We start from the raw sequence: 22,716 nt of genomic DNA on the forward strand, positions 1-22,716 counted from the left end.
TCCAGCTCCTTGAAAACCGAGTTAGGGAACTAGAGCTGGAGCTGGATGAATTATGGATCATCTGGGAGGCTGAGGGAGAAATTGAGAGAATGTACAGGGAGACGGTCACTCCTCAGAGACAGGATAAGGACAGCTGGATTACATAGAACATAGGAGAAAGTGAGGTCTGCAGATGCTGGAGATCAGAGCTGAAAATGTGTTGCTGGAAAAGCGCAGCAGGTCAGGCAGCATCCAAGGAACAGGAGATTCGACGTTTCGGGCATAAGCCCTTCTTCAAGTTCCTGAAGAAGGGCTTATGCCCGAAACGTCGAATCTCTTGTTCCTTGGATGCTGCCTGACCTGCTGCGCTTCTCCAGCAACACATTTTCAGCTTACATAGAACATAGAAAAGTACAGCATAGAACAAGCCCTTTGACCCACGATGTTGTGCTGAGGATTAATCCTAATGTAAAATAAATGTCTTAAAACTATGACCCCTCATGCCAGTCAATCCTGCCCTGGGGAAAAATCCCTGGCTAGTGACTTAACCATACATCTTATTAGTTGTCCACCTCGATCAAGTCACCTCTCTTCCTCCTTCTCTCCAGAGAGAAAACTCCGAGCTTAGTCAATCTCTCTTCGTAAGACAAGCCCTCCAGTCCAGGCAGCATCCTGGTAAACCTTCTTTGTATCCTCTACAAAGCCTCTGTATCTTTCCTATAATAGGGTGACCTGAACAGGACACAATATTCCATGTGTGGTCTCACCAGGGTCCTGTAGAGCTGCAGCAAAACCTCACAGGTCTTAAAATTGATCTCCCTTGTAATGAAAGCCAAAACACCCCCATATGTTTTCTTAACGCAACGCCAAGTTAAGGACCAAAGGGCCTGTTCCTCTGCTGTGCTGTTCTATGTTCTATGTGGCGATCCAGCCATTGAAGCAATCCACATATGATTTGCCTCATTGATGAAATGGTCATAACTGGAGATTTGGCACACATGCATTTCGTGAAAGTAAAATTTAAAATCATCATTATCGCACAAAGCAAATGATTGTTCTCTCATTAGAGAGATTGACTGGTGGAGGTATGCTCCCTGATAGTGAAGGGCAAGATTAAGAAGATAGGGCCATCATGGTCACCTCAGCCAGTCAATCATCTGTTAGGTACAGTTCTGGGAAACTGTTCATGAAATCCTGCAGATATGAATAAACAGGAGCCTGGAAGAAATCTGTTAAGATTTACATCGAGTCATACAGAGAAAATATTGCTATAGTTCGAGGTTAGTCAGCTCAGTTCAGGACAACTTAGTAGGAGTTTCTCAGGATTATGTCTTAGACTCAACCACCTTCCGCTCATCATCAATGACATTCCCTCCATTATAAATTTGAAAATGGCTTTGACAATCCTTCATGTTCAGCATCATTTGTGACTCCTCTGATACTGAAGCAGTCCATATCCAAAACCTGATTTGGAAATATATTCCTTCAGTGTCACTGGGTTAAATTCCTCGAACTCTCTCCCTCATGGCCCTGTGGGTCTATCTACAACACATGGACTGCTGAGGTTCAGGAAAATAGCTTCTCAAAGGCAGCTCAGGATGTGCAATAAATGCTGGCCTACCTAGTGACACCCATATCCGTGAATGAATAATAAAAAAGAAAAATTTAGAATCATGATGCTTTTAATGGCCACTTGCAATATATATCCACCTTAGAGTTGTATATTATGGAATCAGACCCTTTGGTCCAACTCATCCATGCCAACCAGATACCTTAAATTAAACACATGTGCCAGCATTTGGCCTGTTCCCTATAATCTTATTCATATACCTATTCAAATGCTTTTTAAATGTTGTAATTGAACCAGCCTCCACTACTTTCTCTGGCAGCTCATTCCATGCACTCACTACTCTCTACGTGAAAACGCTCCTTTCATTCTCTTGCCTTAAGCCTATGCTTTCTTGTATTGAACTCCACCATCCTGGGAAAAAGACCTTGGCTATTCACCTTATCCATGCCCCTAATAATCTTGCCATTGGAAAGAATGTATTCCAGGATGGGTTCATATATTAGCAATCATGCTTTGAAAGCCTGAGCTTCCTCAGACCCTGCTGTTCTATTACGCCAAGGAAAAATGTCTGGATACCCTGTGCTGTGGCTATCACTTTTATCAAGCTTTAGTTCTGTCTCCATGAACTTGGTATTTTAGAGTGCTATTTTGCAGTGGTTGCTGCTGCTGCTGCTGTTGCTCTTCTTGACCATCGCCGCATAAACCATGTTATTATATGGGAACAAACCTTTCACTAAGGCAGCAGCTATGCAGTTTCACTTTCAAAATGCATTCTAGCCTGGTGGTTTAATTGATAAATGACTCCTTAGTTATAGTTAACATATTATTAATAGTTGATGAATATTATTAATATTTTACAAATATTGGGGCTCCAAATACTCCATCATCTTGTCAGTTAAAATTCCATATTATTATAGATCAGAATAAATATTTCTCACTGCCTTCTTTGCTACTTCCTTCCGCTGTTCATTCTCTACTTCTGCTTGTTGCTTTTTCTTTTCCTCCTCTTTCTTCTTGCTGGAGGATTCTTTAAGCACACTTTTTTTCTTTGCCTTCCAGGCCTCAAATGAAACCTTTGCTTCCTTTTTGCTTTCAAGCTTCTCCTTTAAAAGAAACAACAGTTAAATCTTAGAATCATCTTCAAAAATGTAAAAAGATATTAAAATGCAAATTACCCAAGCAGTATTTCCCAACCAACATTCCCTTTGTACCATGCTCTCATTTTTGGATCATTGGAATCTCTTCTGGAGTGGAGTGACCTGTATAAGAAGGGCAGGTTGCACTGATTTGGAAGGGGACTAATATACTGGTGGGAGATTTGCTAGAGCTACTTGGGATGATTTAAAGCAGTAAGGGGAGGCCCCAGAGAGATCGTGAGAGAAGAGAACGGCTAAGGCTGGTGCAGTTGAGCAAAGGAGCAAATCTAACAGTCATGGCAGGCAAGATCATGGCAGAGGACGATGTAAACCAAATTTACTTCAATGCAAGAGACCTGACAAGTAAGGTAGGTGAACTCAGTTATGTTTGGAAACATTGGACTGCAGAAACGTGGCTATGGAATGGATAGGACCGGCAGTTAATATTCCAGGATATCGATTCTATAGGAGATATAGAAATGGGGGAAGGGAGTGGGGAAATGTCATTTTTGGTTAGGGATAACATTATAGCTATACAATGTGGAGTTGCCGGTGTTGAACTGGGTGGACAAAGTTAAAAATAAGGCGGCACAGTGGCCTAGGGCCACTCCCTGTATGGAGTTTGCACGTTCTCCCCATGTCTGCGTGTGTTTCCTCCGGGTGCTCTAGTTTCCTCTCACAGTCCAAAGACGTGCAGATCAGGTAAATTGGCCGTGCTAAATTGCCCCATAGTGTTAAGTAATTAGTCAGGGGTAAATATTGGGGAATGGGTCTGGGTGGATTACTATTCGGAGGGTTGGTGTGGACTTGTTGGGCTAAATGGCCTGTTTCCACACTGGAGGGTATCGAAACTACCTGACGAAAGAAACAGCACTCCGAATCTTGTTCTGACAAATAAACCTATTGGACTATAACCTGGTGTTGTGTGATTATGGCTGTATTTAGGGAGGATATTCAGTGGAGTTACTTGGGTGAAATTGAGAAATAAGAAAGGGATGATCACCTTATTGGGATTGTACGTTTGAACCCCGCCCCCAATTGGTCAGCAGGTCACTGAGAAGCAAATTTCTAAGGCAATCTCAGGGTTATCTGTAAGAAGAATACGATTGTAATGGTAGGGGATTTTAACTTTCAAAACATAGACTGGGACTGCCATAGTGTTAAGGGCTTGGATGGACTGGAATTTGCTAAGTGTGTATAAGAAAATGTTCTTATTCAATATGCGGTGTACCAACCAGAGAATGAGCAAAGGTTGACCTTCTCGTGGGAATAAGGCAGGGCAAGATGTCAGTGGGGGAACACTTTGGGGCCAGTATCATAATTCCATCAGTTTTGTAATAGTTACAGAAAAGGATAGACCTGTTCTAAAAATTAAAATTCTAAATTGGAGGAAGGCCAATTTTAACAGTATTAGGTAGGAACTTTCAAAAGTTATGTGGCGGCAGATATTCACAGGTAAAAGGATGGCTGGAAAGTGAGAGGCCTTCAAAAATGAGATAACAACAGTATGTTCCTGTTAGTGTGAAGGACAAGGCTATTAGGTGTAGGGAATGCAGGATGACTAGAGAAATTGACGTTTTAGCCAAGGAAAAGGATGAAGCATACTTCAGGTGTAGACAGCAGGATCTGTTGAATCCCTAGAAGAGTGTAAGGGCAGTAGGACTATTCTCAAGAGGGAAATCAGGAGGGCAAAAGGGTGACATAAGTTAGCTTTACCAGATAGAGCTAAGGAGAATACAAAGGGATTCCATGAATACATTATGGACAAAAGAAGGATTATGAACAGAATAGGACCCTGTAAAGATCAGCAGAACAATAGTGTGTCCAACTGCCAAACTGGAAAGAAGAAAGACTTCTACTGGAATTGGGGGAGGGGAGAGAGGATATAGTGATAGAGAATGTAACAAGCAAAGCTAAACAAAGGAAGGGATGGGTCCATAATTTGAAGGTCTTGAACTCAATATCAAGCCCAGAAGGTTGTAAAGTGCCTAGTTTAAGATGAATGTTGCTTCTCCAGTTTTTGTTGTGATTTGCTGGGGCTTTCCAGTATGCCGAGGACAGACAATTTGCATGCAAACAGGACATTGTTAAAATGACAGTGGGAAGGTCAGAGTCAGGCTTGCAAACAGATCAGAGATGTCCTGCAAAACAGTCACTAAATCTGTGTTTGGTTTCTCCTATACTGAGTCAGACACAATAGGTGCTGTGCATACATACATAAGATTGAATTAAGTACAGGCGAAATGCTGTTTAACCTGGAAAAGCTGTTTATGCCCTTGGATGATGAGGAGGGAGGACATGAAAGGGCAGGTGTTGTACCTTCTGCGATTACATGGGAAGGTGCCATGGGAAGGGGGGTGGTGTTGATGGTCAAGGAATGGACTAGGATATCCCAGAGGGAACGATCCCTGCCAAATGCGCATGGTGGAGTGAGGGGAAGATGTGTTTGGTGTTGGCATTCTGTTGGAATTGTCTGAAATGGTGGAGAATGATACTTTGAATGACTAGATTGGTTGGATAAAAGTAAGAACAAGGGGGATCTGATCACACTGTTGTAATTGATGGAAGGATGGAAGCACAAGTGATAAATCGGATGTAGTTGAGGGCCCTGTCAAGCACGGTGTAAGGGATTTTCAAAGTGCAAGGAATGAAGGATTATGGACGAAAGCCAGGCAGAAGGGATTAATATAATTTGGTGTCATGTTTGGCATGACATCATGGGCCGAATGGCCTGTTCCTGTGCTATATATTTCTATTCTCTATATTCTAAGTTACGAAAAAGTTTAATGAAGATCCAAACTCTCCAACCTGGCAATATCCTTATAAATCTTTTCTGAACTCTTTCAAGTTTCACAACATCCTTCCTATCGCAGGAAGACCAGAATTGAACACAGTATTCCCAAAGTAGCCTAACCAATGTCCTGTACAGTTGCAACATGACCTCTCAATTCCTGTACTCAATGTATTAACCTATAAAGGCAAGGAAACCAAACGCCTTCTTCATTATCTGTCTACCGCCAACTCTAATTTCAAGGAAGTATGAACCTGTATTCTAAGGTCTCTTTGTTCAGTAGTATTCACCAGGACTTGGCCATTAAGTGTATAAGTCCTGCCCTGATTTGCCTTTCCACATTTATCTAATTTAAACTCCATCTGCCACTTCTCGGCCCATTTGCTCATCTGATCAAATCCCATTTGTCAGCGTTTGGCCCATATTCCTCTAAACCCTTCCTGTTTGTATACCCATCCAGATGCCTTTTAAATATTCTAATTTATACTTTCCTCCAACACCTCCTCTGGCAGCTCGTTCTATACAGGCACCACCCTCTGCCTGATAACAGCCTATCAGGTCCCATTTAAATCTTTCCTTTCTCACCTTAAACCTACGCCCATGGTAGGTGCAGTGGTTAATTTTCAAAAACGTATTCAATTCTGGACAAATTCCAACAGACTGGAAAGTAACAAACATAGCCCCTATTCATGGATAGAACAGGCAGAAAATAGCAAATAGAAGGTCAGTTAGCTTGATATTAGCTTTGTCATGGTTGAGGTATTAGAATCATCAAGGTGGTTAGAAATGGGCAGCTGGAAAACCCAAAGGCAATTAGGAAGGGCTCAGCACAGTTCAGTGAAGGGGAAATTATGGTTAACCAAGTTATTTAAATTCTTTGATGAGAAACATTCAAAGCGGATAAAGGGGAACTTGCTGATGAATGGACTTCCAGAAGGCCTTTCACAAGGTACCACATAAAATGTTATTGTGCACAGCACGAGTTCATGTTGTAAAAAATAACATTCTGGCATGCATAGAAGATTGGCTGTTAGCACAGTTTTATTGAATGGTAAAACAGGTTTTTGCTCCTAATTTGCATGTTTCTTCTCAGGATAAAAACTGGTGCAGTTTCATGCACTCTTCCAGGTCCTTGTTTTGGCTCTGAACTAAAGGTAATTCAGCTGAAATATTAACCCTATGGGAGAAGTTTTCTCCACATTAGCAGACAATGAAGGTGGCAGACAGGAAAGATAATCAGGTGGCAGTGTGAAGACAGCTGGCCTCAGCAGCACATGAGAAATTAAGTAAAAATTTTGAAAGGCAGCGGTTGATCCAATCTGATGAAAATTAAGGACTTTAAGTTGTCAATTTTTAATTAGCAGCTCCAGACAAAACAAGACATTGTTAGGCTATCCCATTGCTATGCATGCAGACTTACTTTGTATTCATTTTTGGGATGTGGGCATCACTGGTTGGCCAGTATTTATTGCCTGTCTCTTTCTGCCCTTAAGAAGGAGGTGGTGATCTGCCTTCATGAACTGTTGATGTCCATGTCTTGTGGGTTGAACTACAACGTCGTTAAGGAGGGAATTCCAGGATTTTGAGCCAATGACAGTGAAGGAATGATGAATATTTTCAAGTCAGGATGATGAGTGACTTGGAGGGAAACTTGCAGAGGGTGGTGTTCCCACATATCTGCTGCCCTTATCCTTTAATATGTAGTAATTATGGATTTGGAAGGTGCTATCTGAGGATTTTTGGTGAATTTCTGTGCATCTTGTGGATAGTACACACTGTTGGTACTGAGCATCAATGGTGGATGGAATGGATGCTTGTGGATGTGGTGACAGGCAAGCAGGCTGCTTTGTCCTGGATGATGTCAAGCTTCTTGTTGGAGCTGTACCCATTCAGGCAAGTGGGGAGCATTCTATCACACTCCTGACTTGTGTCTTGTAGACAGTGGGCAAGTTTTGGGGAGCCAGCCGGTGTATTACACGCTGAAGTACACCTAGCTTTTGATCTGCTCATGTAGTCACTGTGTTCATGTGGTAAGTCCAGTTGGGTTTCTCTTTAATGGAAGTCCCAGCCTGCTGATATTGAGGGATTCAGTGATGGTAACACTGTGTGTCAATGGGTGATGGTGAAATTGTCACTTATTAGAGATGACCATTGCCTGGTATTTGTGCAGTGCAAATGTTCCTTGCTACTTGTCCAATCCAGATGTTGTTGCATTTGAGCCTGGACTGTTTCAGTATCTGAGATGACACAAATGATGCTGAATATTGTGCAGTCATCTGTGAATATTCCCACTTCTCACCTAATGATGGAGCAAAGGTCATTAATGAAGCAGCTAAGTGGTTAGGCCTAGGGCTCTTAAAATCTTCTGGAGAGCTGTCCCAGATCTGAGATAATGCACCTCCAGCCATCACAACCATCTTCCAAATACCAGGTAATGACTCCAACCAGCAGAGAGTTTGCCCCAATATCAATTGATTCCAGTATTGCTAGGTCTCCTTGACGCCACACTCGGTCGAATACAGCCTTGATATCAATGGCTTTCACTCTCTCACCCCAGCTTTGGAATTCTGCTATTTTATCCATGTTTTAAATAAGGCTGTAATGAACTCAGGAGCTGGGTGGCCCTGGTTGAACCCAAACTGCACGTCACTGCACAAATTTTTGTCAGTTCGGTTGGGTTAAATGAGAGTAAATTCCTGAGCTGCTAGACCAAGGAAGCCAACTCCTAGGGAAGAGGGTGGTTCTGACAGGAATTCCCCTTTCTGTCATTCTGACTCCCTGCAATACTCACCTTATGAGCCCCAAAATCACAAACTATCCCCTAAAGTCTTTCTTATCTCTGATCCTCCATCTGGTGGGGATAAGGAAAAGGAAGAGAAAGGGGCATTACGGCAGCAATTCTGCAGATGCCAGCATCTAGTTGGCCAACAAGTCATAGAGTATTAGAGATATACAGCATCGAAACAGACCCTTCCGACCAACCTATTCATGTCAACCAGATATCCCAACCCAATCTAGTCCCACCTGCCAGCACCTGGCCCATACCCCTCAAAACCCTTCTTATTCATATACCCATCCAGATGCCTTTTAAATATTGCAATTGTACCAGCTTCCACCACTTCCTCTGGCAGCCCATTCCACATACGCACCACCCTCCGCATGAAAACATTGCCCCTCTTACCCTAAACCTATACCCTCTAGTTCTGGACTCCCTCACCCCAGAGAAAAGACCTTGTCTATTTACCCTATCCATACCCCTCAGTCTAAGTCCACGTGAGTGAATGCACGCCCTGGTCTGGTTTCACAATAACAGCAGAAATACTGTCAGCAGTTAATCGTTATAGTGGAAATGGCACTGTACTAGTAATGCACACTAATATTCTGGTGGTTTGAATCCCACCATGGCATATGGTGAAATCTGAATTTAATAATGATCTGGAAATAAAAGTAATTGTCACAAATACCCATGAGTTCACTAATGAAGACAATCTTTACCTGATTTGGCTACATGTGATCCCAGATCTAACTGTGCTCGGAAATGACCTGGCAAGTTATCCAGTTCAATGGCAATAAATACAGACAGAGCCAGCAATGCCCATGTTTCATGCCAAGAGTAGATGCAGCCATTTTCTTCCTCATTTTGGCACCTTTGGTTTCAAGGGGAATAAGACTGCAGTTTAATGTTCCAGGATTTAGATATTTCTGGTGAGACAGAGAGGGATGTAAAAGAAATAGGAAAGTTTCATTACTGATTACTGAGAATATGACTGCTGTACTAAGGGAAGAAACCTTGGGTGGCTCATCTAGTGAGACCATATGGGTAGAGCACAGGAATAGGAAGGGTACGATTACTTTGATGGGTTGTATTACAGTCCTCCCAAAAGCCATTCAGGAACAGTGACCATATCTCCGTACATTTTGAGTTAGTTACACATAAGGGTGTATAGTCCTCGGGTGAAAGTGTTAGTACTTGGGAGAGACAAACTACGATAATATTTGGCAGGAATAGGGGTATGTAGATTGGAGTATGTAGATTGTTTCAGAGTAAATCCACATCTGGCATGTGGGAATCTTTTGAAGGCCAGTTGGTGAGAGTTCAGGACCAGAATGTTCCTGTGAAAATTAAAGATTTGGGAACATTGGATGACAAGCAATATTGCGAGCTTATTTAGACAGAAAATGGAAGCATGTGTATGATTTAGACTGAAGATAGAGCTCTCAAAGAATATAAAGAAAGCAGGAAACAACTGATACAAGGAATTAGGAAAAAAAAGAGCCATGACATGATCTTGCAAAAGAGGATTAAGGAAAATCCCATGGTTTCTTATATGTTATAAAAGGAGCAAGAGGTTAGCTTGGAACAGGGTTCCTCTATTCAAGTACAACCTGAGGATGAGGGTAAGATCCACAATCACCACTTTGCATCAGTATTCACACAGGAGAAAGGCATGGTGGCACAGTGGTTAGCACTGCTGCCTCACAGCGCCTGAGATCCGGGTTCAATTTCCAACTCAGGCGACTGACTGTGTGGAGTTTGCACGTTCTCCCCGTGTCTGCGTGGGTTTCCTCTGGGTGCTCCGGTTTCCTCCCACAGTCCAAAGATGTGCGGGTCAGGTGAATTGGCCATGCTAAATTGCCCGTAGTATTAGGTAAGGGGTAAATGTAGGGGTATGGGTGGGTTTCACTTTGGCGGGTTGGTGTGGACTTGTTGGGCCGAAGGGCCTGTTTCCACACTGTAAGTCTAATCTAATCTGAAACTAGAGACTAATATATTAATATTCTAGGGAATGCTTCGTAGAATCCGTTCAATGTGTAAACAGGCCATTTGGCCCAATGAGGTCACACTAACCCTCCAAATAGCATCCCACCCAGACCCATCCCTCTACACTATCCCTGTAACCCTGCATTTCGCAAGGCCAATGCGCTTACCGACATCCTTGGGGAATTTCACATGGCCAATCCACCTAATTTGCACATCTTTGGACAGTGGGAGGAAACCACAGAATCTGGCAGAAACCCACTCGGACACCTGAGAATGTACAAACTCCACACAGACAGTGCCTGAGGGTGGAAATGAACCCGGGTACCTGGTGCTATGTGTGTTATGAAATTGAACGAGTGTATGTTCATTTTAAGATATAAAGTATTTTCTGAATTTTAAAGTAAATTTAAAATAGTCAGCTGCCAGAACAGCTAAGAGACGGGCTATTCCAGAATAGATATATGTAACAATTGGCTGTTAAATGGATACCTAAGTTTTGGTTGAAGTTTTGACAACAATTGAAATTTAACCAGTGACTTTAAATTATGCCCAGGGTACTCAAACCCAACTGAGTTTGAATTTATTGTATTGACAACATTGGACCAATGAGCAGGAACGATGATGGAGGGATAAAACAAGTGGGCATTTTGAAAACTGGTCAGAGCAACTGCTATAGAACCAGAGAGCTAACTGCCCATCTAATAGCATGCTCTGAAAGAAACTTCAGAAGGCACTATCTATCAAAAGGTACCTTTTCTTGTAAAAGCAGTAAAAAGGAAGACAACCTAGGGAGAAGATAGCGGAGTTGGGAAGAAGAGGAAGGAAGACTGAAGGGAGAGGAGACCAATTGTATTGACTTTGAAAAATTAAGTTAATGTAATGTTTAATAATTGTTATTGGAGCAGCATTTTTATAGAGTCAGGATTAGATAGTAATTAGTTAAGAAAAATGGGACTTGGATTTGTTAATAGTTTTGTTTAGTGTTCATTATTAGTTAGGAAAATAAATAGCTATTTTCCTTTAAATGATGGAAATTAGCAGTTCTCTTTCACTCACTCAGCAGATTGTGAGGCGAGGCAAGTTTTTCTGGATGGTTGGTTTTAATTAGCAGAGGGATTCGACTTCCATGTCTAACAGTTTGGGGGCTGGTCTGGGATTTGGACAGGTTGGAGAGATCCAGTCTGGGATTTTGACAAGGTTGGACTGGTTTAGGCAGATCTGGACAGATCAGGTACAGAATCTGGACAGATTTGAACAAAAGGTCCCAGCAGATTTAAACATACTTCACAATTAGTGTCCTGGATCTTTAAATAAAACTGAGGTGGGAAGAATCTTCTTAATTTCAGATACTTGTACTTGGTTAGATTAAAAGTGAGAGAAATGGCACTTTCAGCTACTACATGTTTTCTAGGTGTGGAAGAACTGACTTTGGGAGTTTTACAAAAAATGAGCAAGGGAAAGCTGCTGCAATTGGCAGACAAGGTGGCGCTGGAATTGCATGTGTCTCTGAAAAAAGATGAGGTTATTACCAAAATAGCTCAAATGTGCCACAAAGGCCATTAGAGTCTTTGGAAATGGCTAAAATTCAATTGCAGATGAAACAGTTTGAGTAACACGAAAAAGAAAAGGAGAGAAGATTATTAGCGGCGCAAAAAGAAAGAGAGAAGAAAAAGGGAAAGAAGAGCCAAGTTAGGAGAGAAGGTTCTTAGCTGAGCTGAGCAAAAAGAGAGAGAAGCGACGGAGAAAGGGAGAGAATTTGAACTTCCTGCAAATTGAACAGGATTGTCAATTTAAAAGGATGAAGTCAGAAGGTAGGCTTAGGGAGGAGGAAAGTGATGATGAGTAAACCAGCATAGCCAAAGATAATAGCCCTTGGGAATACATTCTGTTTCCTTTTCTGAATATGGATTGTGATATATATCTTTTATTGTCTCATCTTTCTAGTGTAAGTCCATTAGCCTTTTGGGACTGAGCGGATTCAACTTCAGCAGCGTAATGGCACCACTGATGGATTTACTAAAGAAGAACACAAAATTTCAGTGGACAGAACAAAGCCAGGATGCTTTGAGAATTTAAAAGCCATATTAACCATTGCACCAGTTTTAGCTACACCAATGTTTTTGAAACCCTTTAAAGTTGCAATCGATGCTAGCGATATATGGGTTGGAGTTGTATCGATGCAGGAAGATGATGATGGAATTGAAGAGCTAATTGGCTACTTTTCAAAGAAATGCAATATACAGCGGAAGATACTCCACCACAGAAAAAGAGTTATTGAGTTTGGTACTAGCCTGACAACATTTTCATGCTTATGTGACAAACAATTTTTCAGAGATGGTTGTATATACGAACCACAAACCTCTCATGTTTTTGTAAGATTTTAAGATAGAAGTATGAGAATATTTCATTGGAGTCTTATGTTACAGACATTTAATTTAGAAAATGTACATGTTGCAGATTGTAAAAATGTGATTACTAATACATTATCGTAGATTTTAAAAAGGTTTGGATAAAATTGAACCATATCGATTCCAAAGTTAAATATGGGTGCATAATTAACATGAAAGGTTAATGACATGCGTATTTCATAGTATTGATATTAAGAATTAGAGAAAAAAAAAGCCATTTTTTCATTATGATGATTCATTCTTTTTCTAAAGTGGGGAGGTATTACCAAGTCAAAAAAGTGTATGTTCACTTTAAGATACAAAGTATTTTCTAAATTTTAAAATAAATTTAAAATACAGCTGGCTGGAATGACATGGAATTGCTAACAGATGGGCTTTTCGAAAATAGATACATTTAATAATTAGTTGTTAAATGGATACCTATGTTTAGGCTGCTGTTTTGACAATTTAAATTTAACCAATTAATTTAAATTATGCCCAGGGATACTCAAACCCAATTGTGTTTGAATTTATTGTATTGACAACATCGGACCAATGAGCAAGAACTATGTTGGGGGAATTAAAAAAAGTGGGCATTTTGAAAATTGGTCAGAGCAATTGCCATAGAGCCAGAGAGCTAATGCCTGTCTAATGTCTTGCTCTAAAAGAAACTTCAGAAGGCACGATCTATCAAATGTACCTTTCCCTGTAAAAGCAGTAAAAAGGAAGATGACCCAGGGAGAAGAGTTGGAAAGGAAAGGAAGGAAGCCTGAACAGAGAGAAGACCATCTGTATTGATGTTGAGAAATTAAGTTAATGTAATATTTAATAATTGTGTTAGTGGAGCAGCATTTTACAGAGTCAGGGTCAGATAGTAATTAATTTAAAAAAAGGATCTGGATTTGTTAATAGTTTTGTTTAGTGTTCACTATTAGAGTTAGGAAAATAAATAGTGGAAATTACGATTTCTCTTTTACTCACTTTTAGCAGATTATGAGTCGCAGCGAGCTTTTCTAGGTGTTTAGTTTTAATTAGCAGAGGGATTCGGCCTCCACATTTTAGCATGAGGCAGTAGTCTAACCACTGAACCACCATGCCACCCAAGCCTGGATATTGCCTAGATGTTGTCGTAATTGAATGTGGACTATTTCAGTAGGAGATGTCTTGAATAGTGCTGAACATTGTGCAATCATCACTGAACATCCCCACTTTGACCTTGTGGGAGGAGGTGATGTGTATTTTAAAGTAGAGGGAGGTGAAGGAGGAATTTGCTACAGCCTTGTACAGTGGTGATCTATGGTGAGCTGGTAAGATGAAATACAGTACTGGTTTGGTTATAGAAGTCAGAGAGTAGCATTGCAAGGGTGTTTGTCAAATCGTCAAACCAGTAGTGATCCACAGAGATCAGTGCTGAGATTCCTTTGATTGTAATATATCCAATGATTGAAAAATTGTAGGTGGTCTGACGAGCATGTTTGCAGATGACAAAGATTGGAGGAGCTGCAGATGATGAGGAGGATTGCCAGAATATACAGCTGGATATAAATATGCTAGAAACTTGGACAGAGAAATAACAGATGGAATTAAATCTGATAAATATGAGGTGACGCATTTTGGAAGGTCTAATGCAGGATGAGAGTATACAGTAAATGGCAGAACTCTTCAAAGCATTGACATACCGAGGGATTGAGGCAAAGAGGTCCACAGTTCTCTGAAAGTGGCAACGCGAGTAAATAAGATGGTCAAAGTGGTATGCTTGCTTTTATCAGTCAGGGCAGAATATAAAAATTGGGAAGTATGTTACTGCTGTATCAAACTTTAGTGCTAATGCCAATGCGTATGAACTGGAACCCAGTTCTCTTTACCAGGCTTTGTGCCGCATATTCATTTCTCTGATCTTATTCACCTTATGTCAACTTACAAATGACTTTGGTTATAATCTAGAAATTACTCCACTTGAGATTCTGCTTCCGAATGTGGGGCCTAGTTCTTCAATAGTGACTATACAGAAGCTCTTTTCTTATCCTGCTTTGTTGTTATTTTGTGGAGATGCCGGTGTTGGACTGGGGTGTACAAAGTTAAAAATCACACAACACCAGGTTATAGTCCAACAGGTTTAATTGGAAGCACACTAGCTTTCGGAGCGACGCTCCTTCATCAGGTGATTGTCCATTAACAGACAATCAATTTTTCAATGTATAATTTCAGTTACATCACACTGCAAATTTTTGCTATAAATTGTGTTATGCTTGAGCCCTCCACAATCACCTGATGAACGAGCATCGCTCCGAAAGCTAGTGTGCTTCCAATTAAACCTGTTGGACTATAACCTGGTGTTGTGTGATTTTTAACTTTGCTTTGTTGTTGGTAGCTAATGGATCTTAATGATTGTGCGCTCCCACTTCCATTGTAGATTCTTCATTATACCTGATCAGATGTCCCGATGCCTGGCAGTGGGCAAGCAACACAGCCTTCTTGGTCTTGCTCTTTGCTGCGGTGATCCATTAATTGCTGGTGCACTCACTGTTACTACCACCACATAGCTTTGTGCTCCTCAGACTTGAATCATATATTTTTCTCTCCACTACCCAGGGACAGTAACGTAAGTAATCTTTCTGTAGCAAAGTGAGTGAAACTTGACTTTTCTTATTCTTTTACAGAATGTGAGCATCATTACATTCACTAGCACTTTTGCTTCTTCAGAAAGTATGTGGGTACTACTTTCCATGAGGTGAAGATGTTGTTCTGACAGTGATGTTATGTTGAAAAGTTTCAAGATTTTGACCCAGCAACAATAAAAGCATGACAATACATTTCCAATCCATACAGATGCGCTAGTTGGAGGGGAAGACAGAGATGGTGCCGTTCCCATCTGCCTGCTACTCTTGACTTTCTTGGCTGGTAGGGTTTGCCAGATGCTTTGAAAGGCATCTTAATGAGATGATACACTGAATGAGGAGATGTAAAGAAAGTATATGGGATAATTGCCTTCAGTAACCAGGGCATAGAATATAGGAGCAAAAAAGTCTTGTTACAATTCAGAAAACTGTGCACAGTTCAGGTCGCCACACTATCAGAAAGGTGCGATTGCACTGGAGGGGGTGCAGAGACGATTAACCAGAATGGAAAGTTTCAGTTATGAGGTGAGACTGGATAGGCTGGATTTATTTTCCCTGGAAAAGAGTAGGAGGGAATTTGTTTGGGGTATACTGAATTATAAGAGGTAAATCATGCAAATTGATTGAGTTATCTATTATATGTACGGAAGTACAGTGAAAAGCTCTGATTACGAGCAGTACAGGCAGATCATTGTAAGCAAGGATGTACAAAGCAGAAAAGCTTAGACAGAGGTGCACAGGTTATATTGCACAGGGTGTGCACTAGGCAAGAGCAACATTAGCAAGGTCGGCATTATTGGAGACTAGAGAGTCCATTCATCAGTCTTTGAGGTGATCGTTGCCCCATGGCAGATATGTCTTAAGATCAGAAAACATTAGTGTAAGGTGATGAACATGTGGTTAGAGGAGATCTAAGGAAGAATTTTTTTCATCCAGAGGGCAGTTGAAATATGGAATGTATTGGTGATGGAGGCAGCTAATCTCACGGCATTTACAAACAATTTTGAAGAGCACTAAGATGCTCGGCCATAGTCAATTACAGAATAAGTGCCAGGTAAACAGAATTAGTGTAGTTTGACGTTTCTTGGTTAAAATGATAGGCTTAACAGCCTGTTTCTATGCTACGTAAGTGTATGATTATATGCATTCCTGAAGCTTCTCCCTGGTTTTAATGCTCTTTATATGCTTCCTTTTCTTAATCAAATTCTCAATATTCCTTGACATCCAGAGTTCCCTGGATTTGCTGCTCTTGCCCTTCACTCTTACAACCTGAATTCTCACTATACCACTACACACAACAGTATAGCCTTTCAGCCCACCATATGAGTCGTATGGAATGCCATTCTAAACTAATCACACCTGCCTGCATATGATTCATATTCCTCTACTCCCTGCCTCTACATGTTTCTGTCCAAGTGCTATCGATTCTGCTTCCACCATATCCGCTAGCAGCATGTTCCAGTTATCGACCACCCCCTGTATAAAAAACTTTACTCGCAAACTTTCCCCTCTCACTAGTATTTGACATTCCTACTCTGGGAAAAAGAATCTGACTATACACTCTATGCATGCCTCTCAAAAAAAGTATATCCTTCTATCTCATCATCCGTTAGCCTCCAACACTCTAGCAGTAACACTATCAGTTTGTCTAACCTCTCCTCATAGATAATACACTCCAATTCAGGCAACATCCTGGTAAGACACTTTTGCACTCTCTCCAAAGTCTCCAAATCCTTCTTGTAGTGTGGTAACCAGAATTGCTCACAATAATCCAAATTGGCGTAACTAACGTTTTATCAGCTGCAACATGACTTTGTCAACTTTCACACTCAATGCCCTGATCGATGAAGGCAAGAATGTATGCATCTTTACCACGTTATCCACGTGTCTTGCCAATCTCAGGGAGCTTTGTACTTGCACCACCAAGATCCCTCTGTATAGCTATGTTTCTAAGGGTCCTGCCACTTGCTGTATACTTTCCTCTTGCATTTGACCTCCCAAAATGCATCATTGCATCACTTTGTCTGGATTATACTCAATCAGCCATTTCCCTGCATAACTTTCCAACTGGTCCATATCCCATTACATCCTTTGATTACTTCCCTCAAGATCCACAACTCCACTGATTTTTGCATTGTCTGTAAATTAATCAGACCACCTACATTTTAATCCAAATCATTTATATATATTACAAACCACAGTGGTCCCAGCACTGATCTTTTATGGAACACCACTGGGCATAGATCGCACCACAAACAGGATGATCCTTTAACCCGCCCAACCCAGGCCATTGTGATATCTTGGGACTCCGGAAAGATTGTGGAGTCCCAAGAAACTTCTAAAAATTAACTTATCTCTGTTTCCAGCTGTCCAGAGATGCATAAAAAGGGAGGAGGAGATTCAAGGCCAGATCTGCAGTTCAGCCTGTAGCAGCCTTGGAGCCGATCACTCTCCAGACCCTGGTGAACCAGCTCTTGAAATCTTGTGAGATGCTGGGGAAACAGACTGAAGAGAAGCTGGCTCTAGTCTCTCTCATGCTGCAGAAGCATGAGCAGCAGCTGGGAAACCTGGAGAAGAGGACGGATGAGGTGGAGCACAGGGTCACAGCGGTGGAAGCTGATGCCAGTCCATCCAAGGGTGGGATCCAAGCCCTGGAGACACAGGTCCGTAATGTGCATGACCAAGTGGATGATCTTGAGAACAAAGGCAGGAGAAAAAAACACTCGGATCATCGGTCTGCCTGAGGGTAAGGAAGGTGAGCAGCCTGCAGAATTTGTTGAGGCTTGGCTTCCGAAATTCCTTGACTTGGAGGCTGGCATGAGGGGATTGAAGATAGAGAGGGCTCACCGGGTCGCAGGGCGGAGATCGGCTCTATGTCAATGTCCTCGTCCTCTCCTGGTGCAGTTCCATCATAACCGCTATAAGGAGAGAGTCATGGAGGCTTCCAGAGTCCAGGGGAAGGATCTGAAGGCCCTGATGTACGAGGGCTCTAAGATCATGTTTTTTTCAGGATTTCTCAGTGGCAGTGATCCAGAAACTAAAACCTTACGATGGTGTCAAGAGAAGACTGAGGGAGCTTGGGATTCAGTACTCTATGAGGTATCCAGCCGTGCTTTGGTTTAACCTTAGGTGGAACCATGCATCTCTTTGACACGTTGGAGAAGGCAAGAGATTTTGTGGACAAACTAACCTAATTTGAACAATTGTAGTATGTACAAATAGTGTTGTTTGGGTATGTGTTTATCATTTTGTAAAAGAAACAGAGGAAATCCGATTGGAGCTTCTTTCTTTTTTTTCCTCTATTGATGATAATTTGGTTTAAACTATGTCTGGCAGTGGTTGAGATGAACATTTTCAATGTCTAAGTTAGGATATGCCAAAGGATGGGTAGGATATTTATTCCCTTTCTTTTAAGAAAATTTTGTTTTATTCATATTGACATTCCATGGGATGTTTATTCTTTTCTGCTTGTGTTTGCGCTGCGGCTCTAGCTGGGAGAAGTGAAGGTGGCTGGGATGGTTAGATGCCTACTTATGGGTAGTTTGGGATGGGTAGTTGCTCCCTGTGGGCATGGGGTGAGTTCCCCTACTCAGCGCTGTTGGCACTTCAGTTGGTTTTGTTTTTTTTTATTCTCAATAGTTTTGTAGGTTTGTTAAATGTAATGGTTTTAGTTTATGTAGTTTTTAAATTTGGTGAATCATGTGACGCTAAGGCTCAGCAGTTTGTGGTTCGGGTTCCTCCTCTCTGGATTTTAAATGTTATTGCAGAAGAGTATGGTTAATGATTTGATTAAAAGGATGTACCTGGAATACCAAAGGAAGTCACTCATCAACTAAGAGGAAAAAGGTACTCTTGAGTCTTAGAAAGGAGAAGGTCGATATTGCTTTGTTACAGGAGACGCATTTGGATGACAAGGAGCATCTGAAATTACAGCAGAATGGCTTTGACCAAGTTTATTTTTCATCAATTAATACCTGAAGTAAAGGAGTGGTTATATTGATTAGGAAAAATCTCCCATTTAAATTGTTGGAGTGTGTTAAAGAAATACACGGGAGTTTTATAATTCTTAAGGTCTTGATAAATGGGGAAGAATATAGCATTTTAAATGTTTATTGCTCCCCAAGCTCATCTTAAACTTTTGGTAGATGCTTTTTCTAAACTGATAAGTCTCAAGTCCTGGCTCATCATTATAGGGGGAGATTTTAACTGTCTCATGGATCCCACAGTAGACAGGTTGCCCAAAGGTCCCTTGATACCCTCTGTATAAACTAAACAGTTAGTGGGTCTGTGTGGGGAATTAGGTTGGTGGACATCTGGAGGCATCTCCATCCTACAGGTAGGAATTTTACATTTTTCTCCAATCTGCATAGATATCACACGAGGATTGACTTTTTTCTGACTCTTGCGGTAACCCTGGATGTGGTGGCATCTTGTACGATTGGTAATATTACCATATCTGATCATGCTCCAGTGTACCTTACGGTTAGGATTAAGGACCTTAACAATGGGTTCAAAGTACTGGCAAATGGATACCTTTACCCTCAAGGATAATAAGTTTGTGGAGTATTTCTCGAGGGAATTTCGGGCATTCTGAGACATCGACATAGACTCGGTTGATAGCTCATCTGTTCTCTGGGAAACTGCCAAAGCAAATGCCAGGGGGTTAGTTATTTCATATTCCACTAGTAGGAAGCGGCAGAAGGGTGAGCAGCAACATGTCCTTGAAGCACGGTTGAAGCCAACGAGAAGGCCTACTTTGACAGACCCTTGTTGGTCAAACTACAGAGGATTACGGCACTGCTGTCTGCATTAAATTCTGTACTCATGCAGTCGGCAGAGAAGGAGCTGACTTTTGCAAAGCATGTTGACAAGTCAGGCAAATACTTAGCATACCTTGCCAGAAAGAGGAGTGGCTCACAACCATTACAGCAATTAGGGAGGGATCTGGGAACCTAATATGTGATTCTAAAAAGATTAATGTGGCGTTCTAGAGATTTTATTCTATGTTATACCAATCTGAGGATTGTGAGGAGGGGCAGGCCAAAATGGAATCCTATTTTAGAGATCTGAAGCTCTCAGATGTGACTCCTGAACAACAGTCCTTTCTCAATGCTGCATTATCAGAGCCAAAAGTGCAGGAAGCTGTGAGGCAACTTCAGAGTGGAAAGGCGCCCAGTCCTGAGGGACTTCCCAATGAATCCCAATAAGGAATTTATAAGTATACTGTCAGGCCCGCTGCTCAATATGTTTAATGATTCATACACTCATGATTGTCTCCCACCATCTCTGAGAGAGGCCAATATTTCAAATATCCTCGAAAAAGGGAAGGACTCAGAAGACTGTGCTTTGTGCAGGCCCATCTCCCTCTTAAATGTGGATTTTAAAATTCTCTCTAAGACTCTCATGTTAAGGCTGGAGACTGTGTATTATTAAAGAGGATCAGACAGGCTTCATAAAAGGGTCGCAAATCCTCCAATAATGTTAGGAGGCTGCTTCATGTAATTCAAGCAGGCCAACAGCAGTCAGGGAATGGTGATTTCTCTAGATGCAGAGAAGGCATTTGACCGAGTTGAGTGGCCGTACCTCTTCTATACTCTAGAGTGACTTGGTTTGGGTGAAGTCTTCATTAGATGGGTAAAGGTTCCCTACGGTGTACCGCTCGCGGCAGTCATTACCAACGGGGTACAATCAAGCTATTTTAATATTTTTAGGGGCAGCCGACAGGGCTGTCCCCTTTCACCACTGCCTTTTACGTTGGTGATTGCACCATTGGCAGAGGCCATTCGTGGGCATCCCAATACATCTGCTCCAGAAGTGGGGTCAAAATTACATAAGATCTCGTTGTATACAGATGATGTCTTAATTCTTTTGACAAATCCAGCAGTTTCAATACCTCGCCTGATCAAATGCGTGAATGCATTGTGCACTTTTCCAGGGTATAAGATTAATTTTGCAAAATCAGAGGCTATGCCTATGGGTGGTCTTATGAAGGAGTTGGCTTTTGAGGGTGAATATAGATTCCCATTTAGATGGTCACAGGAGGTTTTTGTGTATTTGGGCATATTCATTACTCCAGTTCTGGATTGACTGTTCAATGTCAATTTTATTCAATTATTTGGAAAATTAAACAAGATCTTCAAAGATGGGAAACACCTCCAGTCTCGTGGTTGGGTCGGATAGCGCTTATTAAGATGAATATTCTCCCCCGTTTGCTGTACCCTAAATAGATGCTCTCCCTGATTTTCAACAAGCAAACACTCAGGAGGCTGAATGGCTGGTTCAGCTCCTTTATTTGGCATTGTAAATGGCCCCTCATTAAATTAGCCAAACTGCAGTTGCCTCACAGACTGGGGCGGAGTGGACCTTTCAGACATTAAAAATAACCAGTTTTAGTTTTTGTACCTATCTGCCATGTGGGACTTTAGCAAATTCATGTAAACAACATCCACAACCCTTCCTTCATCAAGTATCTTTGTCAGCTCTTCAAAAAATGCAATCAGTTTGGTGAGACATGGCCTTCCCAATACAAAAACCATGCTGTTGGTCACTGACTAGCCCATTTTCTTCCAAATGTGAATATATCTTGTCCCTCAGTATCTTCTCCAAGAGCTTTCCCACCACAGATGTCTGGCTCATCAGCCTATACTTTCCTGGATTATCCTTGCTTCCCTTCTGAAACAAGGGATTAGCATTGGCTAATCTCCTCTCCTCTAGAACATTGCTTGGGGTCAAAGAGGATGTGAAGAAATGTGCTAATGCCCCAGCTATTTCTTCCCTTGCCTCTCACAGGTACCTGGGACAGATTTCATCTGGCCCTCTAACTTGTCTACCTTAATGCAGTTTAGGATACTCAAAACATCCTCCTTCAAAATACTGACAAAATCACAAACTCATCCCTGCTCTCAAAATCAGTCATGTCCTTCTCCTCGGTGAATACTAATACAAAGTGCTCACTAAGGATCTTTCCTACTTCCCTTCTTTATCCTTGAGTGAACCTACTCTTTCCCTCGCCACCACTTCCTTCAAAGGGATTCTCCTTGACCTTGTTTGCTAAAGACATTTCATGGCCCCTTTTATCCTTCCTAATTCTGCATTTAAGTTTGTTCCTCATATCTCATAGGCTTTGTCAGTTTGTAATGGTCTCACCTGTCATATGCTTCCTTCTTACTTTTGACTAAACTTACAATTTCCCTGGTTCCTGAATCCTGCCATTCCTATCCTTTAGTTTTGCAGGAACACGTATGTCTTGCACATTAATCAACTGGTCTTTAAAAATCCTCATACATGACAGGCATAGTTTTATCCTCAAAACTGTTCCCAATCCACATTCCCCAGTTCCTGACTCATTTGGCCCTTATCCAATTAAGCACCCTCTTGATCACTTGGGCCAATGGGCTGAGGAGTGGGAGGTGGAGTTTCAAATGCAAGATATTCCATTTTAGTAAAACAAACAAGAGAGGACTTATACAGTTA

At 41.5% G+C, this 22,716-nt stretch overlaps 1 protein-coding gene across 6 annotated transcripts in view; it reads right to left on the reverse strand.

Annotated features, from left to right (window-relative positions):
• Positions 1-22,716, reverse strand: part of LOC132833266 (microtubule-associated protein 9-like) — a 207,597-nt gene that overhangs the window by 55,176 nt on the left and 129,705 nt on the right. For all 6 annotated transcript variants that reach the window (XM_060851426.1, XM_060851425.1, XM_060851421.1 and 3 more), the window contains one exon: positions 2,491-2,652. In XM_060851426.1, the coding sequence (XP_060707409.1) occupies positions 2,491-2,652 (162 nt within the window). The remainder of the gene's footprint in view (positions 1-2,490; positions 2,653-22,716) is intronic.

The sequence above is a fragment of the Hemiscyllium ocellatum genome, chromosome 36 (genome assembly GCF_020745735.1).
Source record: "Hemiscyllium ocellatum isolate sHemOce1 chromosome 36, sHemOce1.pat.X.cur, whole genome shotgun sequence".
Taxonomy (NCBI): Eukaryota; Metazoa; Chordata; class Chondrichthyes; order Orectolobiformes; family Hemiscylliidae; genus Hemiscyllium; species Hemiscyllium ocellatum.